Below are 10,647 nucleotides of genomic sequence, written 5' to 3' on the forward strand. Positions count from 1 at the left end.
ACCTCCACCTCCCGGGTTCAAGCAATTCTCCTGAAGCAATTCTCCTGCCTCAGCCTCCTGAGTAGCTGAGATTACAGGCGCGTACCACCACACCTGGCTACTTTTGTATTTTTAGTAGAGACAGGGTTTTAACATGTTTGTTAGGCTGGTCTCGAACTTCTGACCTCAGGTGATCCACCTGCCGTAGCCTCCCAAGGTGCTGGGATTACAGGCGTGAGATACCGCGCCTGGCTCATACCTTAACTTTCAAATACTTTATTGCTAAAAAATGTTAACAATCATCTGAGCCTTTAGCAATTCATAATCTTTTTGCTGGTGGAGGGCCTTGCCTCAATGTTGATGGCTGTTGACTAACCAGGGTGGTAGTTGCTGAAAGATGAGATGGCTGTGGCAATTTATTAAACAAACTAATAGGGAAGCTTACCACATCGATTGACCCTTCCTTTCACCAAAGATTTGTCTGTAGTACCTGATGCTACTTGACAGCATTTTACCCACAAAACTTCTTTCAAAACTGGATTCACTCTTATATCTCATTTTCAAATAATTTGTTTTCTGGTTATAAAAGTTATATATATTCATTGTATAAAACTGAAAATAAATAAAAGTATATTTTTTTAAAAAGAGGGTAAAAGTAACTGTATCCTATCACCTAGAGACAGCCAGTGTAACAACTTTGGATCACTTCCTTTATTTCTGTATCTGTCTTCATTTCATAAGCGTATATATAACATGTAAACACAGATACATGAACCCACACTTGAGTTAAAAAGAGAGAGATGGGTCCAGGCATGATGGCTCACAACTGTAATCCCTGCACTTTGGGAGGCCAAGGCAAGTGGATTGCTTGTGCTCAGGCGTTTGAGACCAGCCTAGGCAACAAGGCAAAATCCTGTCTCTAGAAGCACTATAAAAATTAGCCAAGTGTAATGGTACATGCCTGTAGTTCCTGCTACTCAGGAGGCTGAGGTGGGAGGATTGCTTGAGCCGGGGAGTTTGAGGTTGCAGTGAGCCAAGATCCCACTACTGCACTCCAGGCTGGGTGACAGAGGGAATCTCTGTCTCAAAAAAAAAAAACAAAAACAAAGGCAGAAAGAGAGAAAAAGAGAGAGAGAGAGTGGGGGGGGGGGGATAATCCCATACTTTCCCATTATATCTGGGACTACAGGCATGCACCACCATGCCTGGCTAATTTTCTTTATTTTTAGTAGAGATGGAGCCTATGTTGCCAAAGCTGCTCTTGAACTCCTGAACTCAAGCAATCCTCCTGCCCTGGCCTCTGAAAGTCTGGGGATTACACGTGTAAGCCACCACACCCAGCTAGTCTTGACTTTTAATGGCCAGATATACTGTTCGGAACTACTATAATTTACTTACATTCCCCTAGTATGAAAACTATGTCTTCAGTTTTTCACTATAAATATCTTAGTATATAAAGCTGGGTACATATATCTGATGTTTCCTTCAGAAATGATACTTTTTAAAATTAACAATTTTTCTGTTATTTACAGAAAAATGGAAAGATACAAGTAAGCAAAAATGGTCAACTATAATCTCCTTTTTAAAATACTTTTGTATATATCCTCAGACTTTGCTTCATACTATCCATACATGGACACAAACACATATATTACAATGGGATCATACTATTAATAATTTTTAAATGGCAACAACAATAATAATCATGTATTGAGTACTTACCACATAACAGACACTGTGATTTTCTCATTTAATCTCTTCAACAATCCCCTCAACAACTGCTCAGCTTTCCCAAATTTGATTGCACATTGGAATCATCTGGGGAACTTCGACAATACTGTTCTCTGTCCCAGCCCCAGAGATTCATATTTAACTAGACTCAGTGAGGCCTGGGCTTGGGAAGTTTGAAAAGGTCCCCAGGTGATCTTTGGGCACACTAGATAGGAACTAATAGGTTAACTAGGATTTTATCCCTATTTTACTGATGGTGGAAATCAAGGAACACTAAGACAAGTAACATACCCAACAGCATACAGCTGATAAAGGTGTAGCTGGGATTTGAATTCAGGTGAAAGCCCAGAGTCCATACTTCCAGCAACAGTTGACCCTTGAACAATACGAGTTTGAACTGTACAGGTTCACTTACATGCAGATGTTTTTCAACCAAATACCCAGATGGAAAATACAGTAATCCCAGAATATGAAACCCACGAATATGGAAGGCCAAGTTTTCCTATATGCAGGTTCTGCAGGGCTGACTACAGGACTTGAGTATGCTAGGATTTTTGTATATTTGGGATCTTCAAATCCCCTGAGTACATGGAGGGATGACTGTATCAACAGCTTGGAATCTGCTTTCCCCTGCTCCCCGACTCCCTGACCCCTGGATTTAACATTATGTCATAAACCTATTTCTATGTTAATAAATAGAACTCTACATTATTATTTTCGGTAATTACTGTATTCCATTGTATAGATGCATCAAAATGCAAGTGTTTTCAATTGTTCCCACTATAGAAAATGCTGCAATTAATATCCTTATTGATACATCTTTGTGCACATTCTTAATTACTTCCTTAGAATAAATTCCAAGAAAATAAAATGCTGGGTCAAAAGGTAAACACATTTTTTAAAGCTTTTAATAAATATTGCCAAATTGACATTCCCACCACAAGTGTATGAGAACATCTGCTTCCTTGTGTCTTTGCCAACAGTGAGTTCTGTCATTCCTTTTTAATCTTTGCAAATTATACTGGAGAAAACGGTATGCCATTCTAATTCTTTATTTGACTACTACTGAGATACATGTTTACTGGTCATTTGCATTTCTTCTTTGATGTATTTTCCTTTGCACATTTTCCCTTGTCCTTTGCACATTTTTCTAGTAAAATCGTTGTTTTTTTCTTATCGCCCTGTTAAGTCTTTGTGTTTCAGATAATGAATCTTGCTGCAATTGTTTCTAGTTTTCTCATTAACTTTATTTATGGTTTGTGCAGAAATTTTAAATTTTCATATAATTGATGATATTAATCTTTTTCCTTATTATTCTACCTTTGATAATATGCATACAAATATCTTCCCTATATATAGTCTTCCATATTTTTTGAGTTCCTTTATCATCGCCCTCTCTTAAAAAAAAAAAAAAAAAAAACTACCTTTATTTATTGCAGCAGCTCTAAAACAGGACTGCACAACAGAATTGCTCATAGAGCTTCTTTAAATGCTCAGGTCTTATGACTAAATCACAATCTAGGGGAATGGGGACCTGAGTAGGAATATTTTTTTAAAGCACCACAGGTAATTCTGATGCCCCCTCCTTTAATAAGAAACATATTAATCCTTCTAAATTTATGCTGTCATTTTTTCCAAATTACTTCAGCACATTTGTTAAATACATCAGTTCATTAATTTGAAGTGCTACTTTTATCCTGGTTGATAAGCTCCATGATAGCAGAGACCATACCTGTTTCCACTGACCATTGCGTCTCTAGGGCCCAGCAGAGTGCCTGCTGCACAACTAGTCTTCAATAAATGTTAATGGAATAAATAAATAACACCTGACAACACAAGTCTCCAACCTCAAACTGGCTGGAGATTATTAATGATAACCCTGAGTTATCAAAAATATTAAATTATGCTCAGTACACTCTGTTTAAAGTGGCCAGAAAATAAACTAGAGAACTCCATTAAGTTAAGTCAAAATAATAATGCTAGCCCCATTTAAGAGGTATGGGAATTCAGATCAAATTCCCCGTGGAGGAACCAGACAGCAATGACCCAAGAAACTAAAGAGATTTTGGTTCCTCCAGTTCTTAGGGTTCCTCCACAAGCTCTGGGGACTGACTCAGAAGCTTCCTCGAGCTGAGGACAGACTCATGTATTCCCTCTTCCATGAGCCCAGGAAAAGAATACTGGAATTGGGAATTAGGTGACCTGGATCTTAATACTAGCTCGAGGATCAACTGCTACCTATTGAACATTGGGCTTATCACGTAACCTCTAGGGATTGAGCTAGATGTTTTCTAAGGATCTTTTCAAGTGTAAACATCTACTTAAAGACCCAAATGGACAACCACAGGGCAGGGCTTCCAAGGACAACCTGAAATTACCTCCAAAGAACAAGGTCCCAGTCCCACCCCAGGTTATAGGGAAATAATAGTGACAGTAGTAGTAATAACAGCTATTGCTAAATTTTACTGAGCACTTATCATATGCTAAACAATATTCTAAATGTCTTACTGTTATAATAAAGGCACATACTTATATGGCATTTACTATGTTCCAAGTGCTCTGCATATATTAGTTTAACTTATCTTTACAGCAAGTTTAGCAGGTGTTCTACTTCTCCCCCTTTTCAAAAATTGATATATAATAGCTGTACATATTTTGGGGGTATATGTGATATTTTGATACGCATATACAATGTGTAATGATCAAATCAGGGTAACTGGGATATCCATCACCTCTAACATTTATCTTCGTGTTAAAAACATTCCAATTTTTTTCAAGCCATTTTGAAATATACAATAAATTACTGTTAGCTGTAGTCTCCCTGCTGTACTATTGAATACTAGAACTTTTTCCTTTTCTCTAATTGTATGCTTATACCCATTAACCCACTTCTCTTCATTCCCCAACCTCCTTCCCTTCCCAGACTCTGGAAACCAGCATTCAACTTTCTACCCTCATGAGATCCACATTTTTTTAGTTCCCATATGAGTGAGAATATGCAGTATTTACCTTTCTGTGCCTGGTTTATTTCTCTTACATAATGACTCCCAGTTCCATCCATGTTGCTGCAAATGACAGGATTTCATTCCTTTTGTGGCTAATATTTCATTGAGAATTTGTAACACATGTTCTTTATCCATTCATCCAGTGATGGACACTTAGGTTGACTTCCTATCTTGGCTATTGTGAATAGTGCTGCAATAAACATTGGAGTGCAGCACTCTCTTTTCAATACTGATTTCCGTTCTTTCGGCTATATACCTAGCAGTGGGATGACTTACATTACTATCTCCATTTACAGGAGAAAACTTGCACACAGAGGGATTAAGTGACTTGCCCAAGGCCTCGTATCTACGAAGTGACAGAACCAATGGAATGAAACTCAGATCCACACATTTAACTATCATACCACACTGCTTCCAAACTATCATTGTACTCTGCTTGTTACTTCAGAGGTTGCCCAAAACAAGGGATAAGCTACAGTTATCCAAAGAGCTTACTTATATGGAACACACCCCTCTTTACTAATGCTAGAAAAATGAAGTTTCACTTCAATGTAATTTTAAGCACATCAGATTTCAGGGCCAGGGCTTGCAAAATACATTATTTACTAAGAAAATATGACATTTTGATTAAGAGTTGTTAAACACTAAGATGTTTTTATTATAAAATAAATCATTAACTGGTAATGACATTTCCATTAACTACAGAGAAAAAAATACAAGCTTTTTATGCACCATTAGGAACAAAACTTTAGATCCCCATCTGTGCCAACCTCAGTTATGTAGTTTCAAAACTGTCTTTGAAACATTGACCTGACAGCCCACAGGTGTCTCAGCCCCAACAGGTCATCCAAATCCAGTGCACCAGCCCCTTCAGCTACCTCTCATGCTCCCCATCCCAGAGAATGGCACCACTGGCCCTCAGGCACCCAAGCAGGTAGTTAATTCAGGCCCACTTCTTGCCACATCCAATCAGTCACAGAACATTCTAGAATCTCATTCTCTCTAACCTTTCTGCCCTTGCTTCTGCTCAGACCCTTACCATTTCTTCCCTCAAGTGTTCCAGAAACCTCCTGACTGACTCCCAGTTTTCATCGTCTCCAGCTCAGCACTGCTGCCAAAGTAATCTTTCTAAAACAAAATCTGATTATGTTACTTCCCTGTTTAGAATCTTTGTCTTCAGGATAAAGTGTAAAATCCTTCCTAGAACATACAAGGCTCTTTATTATCTGGCCTCCAACTACCTTCCCTGCTTGGTCTGAGGTCGTGCCCCTACACATCTCACATGAGGCAAACAGAGGAACTTGGAACTTCCCAAACAGTGCTGCTCTGTCTGCCCAGAATGCAATTCTCTCATTTGCCCATCTGGCAAACTCCTACTCATTTTTTTAGACCAGCTCAAAACTCAGACTTCATCAAGCTTTTCACTGGGCTTCCCTCGCTTTTTGTACCTCTCTATTCTAACACTTATTCAACATGGCAAAATTATTTGTTTATATGTCTGTCTTTAGATGACAAGGAATCTTCCAGCATCCTGCAACTTATTGATCTCTGTATTTTGTTTGTTGAATGAATGTCTCAGGATTTAAGCAAGAATATCCAAACTGCTTTTGATAAATGCCCATTATGTGAGTCAAAGCAAGCATACAGGCCAAATCTCATTTCCATAAATGTTTTCAAATTGATAATCTTTATACATGGAAACTACTTGTTACATTTGTATGCCTAAGTAAAGTCATAACCAACACAATGAAACATTTTTAAAAGATACATTAGACAACCAGCTAATCAACATGCTGAATATTTCTAGATATTCAAGCTATTTCATTCTACTCCATTTAAGTGGTCTTTAACTTTTTGTGGGTCACAGGCCAATTTTGGCAATGTTTGTCCACCATTTCTTAAATCCACACTCACTTTTCATAACCATAAAAATCCCACATACCCCTGGAGATTCTGAAACCCTCCAAAGGGCACAAGCCACAACCCCACTAAAAATAAAACAATTTTGTATGTGGTAGGAATTCACAAGTTCATGAGAGATGTAATCCATCAGCTAAGATACTCCTGAGCTTTGCTCTCAGGTAGTTCATATTTTAAAACAGGCATTTTCCTTCTCCAAGTTTATATTGTATCAAATATAAACATTGTAACATTAAATACAAACTGCGTAAGTCACAAGAAAGTTTTTGTTGGGAAAATGAAGCTGGAGAGGAACTGACATCTGTCTCCCCCACCTTATGGTGGGGAATCTTATGATAGAAATGTGCCAGAAACAAATGAAAAACACAAATGAGAAAAAAAAAATCCCACCTCCTGGCTTATAACCCCCTACGAGCACTTGTTTAAATGAAGGGAGTTCTTTTCAATGCTGCTGGCATGCCATTTTCCTACTTCTCCTCCAACCCCACTTTTAAATAATTTGAACTTACAGCTAGCAGCAGCTTCTTTTAAACTAATGTGTTTTGTCCTTGCAAAGACAAAGGGTTAAATTAAAGAACAGCTGGCTGCCTGCCATTGGCTGGGTGGGAAACGGTTGGGTGAGGGTAGAGAACAGAGTAGTAGGAAAAACCAGTTAGAAGAATAAGTACTAATTTCTTACCCTGCCACATGGCCATCTTGATCCTATCTTCACCCACACTGGGGTTACAGGCTGAGTTTCCCAGAGCCTCTCAGTTTTGTAGGGAGATTTGATGGAAAGGGAGCTATGTGGCTACGTTTTCTGCAAGGTGCTAAAGCTCCAAACCTGAAAATGTAAACAGAAAAATAAATACCTAAAAGAAACTACACATTTCAAATGATTGAAAAGTATGTCCTGCCCCTCTCTGAACTTCTCTTTCAAAGATATGCAGGCACAGGTAGTGTCAAGTTTCCCTCTAAGCAGCAAGGTATCTCTAAAGAGAGAGAAAATCGAGAGATCTGGAGTGAGTTAATGTTGCCACTCAGTGCTGTACAATTCTGCATGAATCACTGGAGCTTCAGTAAATGAGTTCTGAGTCTCAGCTGATGAGTTGCTGGGTGAAATCACCGTTAAGCACCTTTCCTACCTTAAAGTTTCATGCTTTGGAGACTGAAGAGCAACCTTAACAGCCAGTGCCCTAACCAACCCCCAAATACCCAACTTTACATTTAAAAATCAGTAGAAGGAGAGAAAGTTTGTGAATAGTTTGGAAACAGATCTTGTATGGGGAAAAAAAGGAAGCAGAATTAAAAGTGAAGAGTGATACCCTTTAAGAGGTGGTTCTTTCTCCTTGCATCATTATACTTTCCTACTGTTTGCAAATTTCATATAGTGAGCATATATTGCTTTTATAATCGGGTGTAAATGAACCAAAGAAAAATGTAAAAATGGAATACCAATTTAAAGAAAATAAAATTAATTCAGCTAATTCATATTGTTAAAACTTCAAATCCAGTCTTAAGACAATACTATTTCCAAAGACATTAAAGGAGTTAGGGACCAGGCTCAGTGACTCACGTCTGTAATCCCAGCACTTTGGGAGGCTGAAGAGGGCGCATCACCTGAGGTCAGGAGTCCGAGATCAGCCTGGCCAACGTGGTGAAACCCCATCTCTACTAAAAATACAAAAATTAGCCGAGCATGATGGCACACTATAATTACAAGTGATGCCTATAATCCCAACTACTCAGGAGGTCAAGGCAAGAGAATCGCTTTAACCTGGGAGGTGGAGGTTGCAGTGAGCCGAGACTGTGCCCAGCCTGGGCGACAGAACAAGATCCGTCTCTAGAAAAAATAAAAATAAAAGAGCTAGGAATGAGACAAAATGAGGGAGGGGTCTGGCGACTTAGTTTGATTTAGAGGTTTAACACTCTGCTTGTCCATTTAAACAAGATCTCAGGTCTTCCGTATTTAGCATGCAAGCCAATCTGTTGTTCTGTTTTGCTTTTTATAAAAGTCTTCACCTTTCTGACCTGGTCAACATCAAAGTAGATTGCTATTTCCATATCTTTTATACAACCAACAGCTCCACCCACTAAGTGTGCTAAAACACAAACACTGAAGGCTAATGCCAACGTGAGAATCACGTTGGCCTTCTTTAATGACAAAAGGGTTAACGTGTACACAAGTCCGAAAACATCAACAGAGAAAAGACAGTGATTTGGACAAGGAAAAGTTGGTGAAGTCCAAGAAAAGTAGGAACTCACAAACTCCCAGGGTGTATTCACCAGGAAAAAGCGCTCCGATGACTTATATGAGACCTGGGACAGTCTGTTTTGGTTTGCCTTTTTTTCTTCCTATTTCGCATGCAGTTAAGAAGTAATGATCGGCACCGCGTAAAACTAGGCGAAATTTAACAGCTCTTAAGTTAAATACAAGCAGTTGCTAATAAATATACGAAGTTTATGTAAAGCGGCTTCGTACTGGTTTTCTATGTTCCAAACTTCTAGATTTCCTTCACTCACCCGGGGAAGCTTCCACTGACGTTGTTGTCGCACGGGCACAGGTACAACTTCGCTTGGAACTCCCGGCAACTGATTTGCTCTGAAATGTTAATCAAAGGAAACGTGCTTCAATGTAAAGGTAAAGTTTTCCCGTATGGGTCAAGGCGCTCAAGAGCAAGACTCGAAATTCTGGAGAGAACTAGCTACGCGCGTTAAGTGGCAAAATGAAAACAGTGCAGCAACTACTTTTCTCCACCTCGCTAAGTTTCTCCACTTCGTTAAAACCCACACAAAACCAGCGGCAAGTCCAGAGCCGGAGGGAGAAGAGCCGGGCCTCGGCTGAGTTTTGCCAGGCTAAATCACCCTACCCCAGTCCGGGAAAGGGAACGCAGGCTGCAAACCACTCCGATTCAAAAGCGGGGCGGGCTTGGCGCCTCTCCGCAAGGAAACTTCGCTCGGACAGCCCAGGGACCCTTCTCCGAGAACAGGGTTGGGCTCCCGGGAAGACGCCGCTCCGCACTGGCTGGAACTAGCCTGTCTACCTCCTCCGAGTTCCCGGCTGCCGCCACCGGGAGCGGGGAAGCCCCATCTCCTGGGGGCCAAGTCAGCAGGGTTGCGCTTCCCCTGTGTCGCTGAGCTTAGTGGGTGCTCCGGGGGTGGGCCGGGGGTCAGCGGCCCGCCAAGGACCTGCTGGGGAAGGGACAGCCCGTTTGCCTTTACCTGTCGCCGAGGTCCGGAGCGACGGAGCCCGTGTCAGCCGCCGGTGGGCAGCGCGCTCGGTCGGCTCTGGCGTCCAGGACACCAAGTTGAGCGAGCGCCCCACGTAGCCGGCAGAGCTTCATTCACACAGCCCAGCCTGGGAGGAGGGGGAGCGAAGCGGGCGCGCGGCTCATGTGACAGGGCGCCTCGTAAGTACCGTCTCAGCCCAACCAGCGTCTGCGCGTGCGCGCCACGGCGGGCTCACACCCGGCACCTCCGCCCAGCGAAGGTGAGGGGACGCCCGCCGGGGAGGAGCTGCCGGGAGGAGTTTCAATTTGCGCAGCCGCAGTAATCAGCCCCGCTCGCTGCCATATTTAATGAGGACTGGGCAGGCTGGTCCTACCTAATCCAGTGCTGGGCGTGTCAGTTGCCTTTGGAAACGCAATGACCATTGTGTTTCACTATTTCCAGCCTGCAGTGCCTTTTTGCGGAGGGACATGGGTTGTCCTTAGAATAAAACTGTCTATCCTGAGCTTGCGGCCCACAGAGTAATTAGTAGTAGAAATCTGATACTAATAACATTAGATCACATAATTTGAGCTGCTTCTTAATATGCAGGCACTCTTCTAAGCCCTTTACATTTTTCATCTCATTTGGTGTTCACAACAACCGCAAGGGTATTTCTCCATTTTTGCTCATAAGAATACACAGGCACAGAAAACTTAAGTAACTTGTCCAAGCTCCTATAATAGTAGCAATAGGAATAGTGATCAAACGTAGTGATGCTTTTAACAGCCAACTTGATGCTCCCAACAACGCTGCAAAAAGTATA

The 10,647-nt window shown here is 41.2% G+C and overlaps 1 protein-coding gene across 3 annotated transcripts in view; it reads right to left on the reverse strand.

The window, feature by feature from the left end:
- Window positions 1–10,071, reverse strand: part of CLCN5 (chloride voltage-gated channel 5) — a 163,233-nt gene extending 153,162 nt beyond the window's left edge. For 2 of the 3 annotated variants that reach the window (XR_001820542.2, XM_017514208.2), the window contains exons 1-3: window positions 9,837–10,070; window positions 9,138–9,216; window positions 7,315–7,458 (exon numbers count right to left, since the gene is read on the reverse strand). Coding sequence is in view for 2 of the 3 variants with exons in the window: in XM_017514208.2 (XP_017369697.1) it covers window positions 7,315–7,330 (16 nt within the window). In the remaining variant the exon portion in view is untranslated. Of the gene's footprint in view, window positions 1–7,314; window positions 7,459–8,879; window positions 9,217–9,836 lie in introns of all 3 variants that reach the window. The other variant, XM_037733358.1, reaches the window with a different exon arrangement.
- Window positions 10,072–10,647: the final 576 nt, after the last annotated feature.

This window comes from Cebus imitator, unplaced genomic scaffold, assembly GCF_001604975.1.
Source record: "Cebus imitator isolate Cc_AM_T3 unplaced genomic scaffold, Cebus_imitator-1.0 Scaffold520, whole genome shotgun sequence".
Lineage (NCBI taxonomy): Eukaryota > Metazoa > Chordata > Mammalia > Primates > Cebidae > Cebus > Cebus imitator.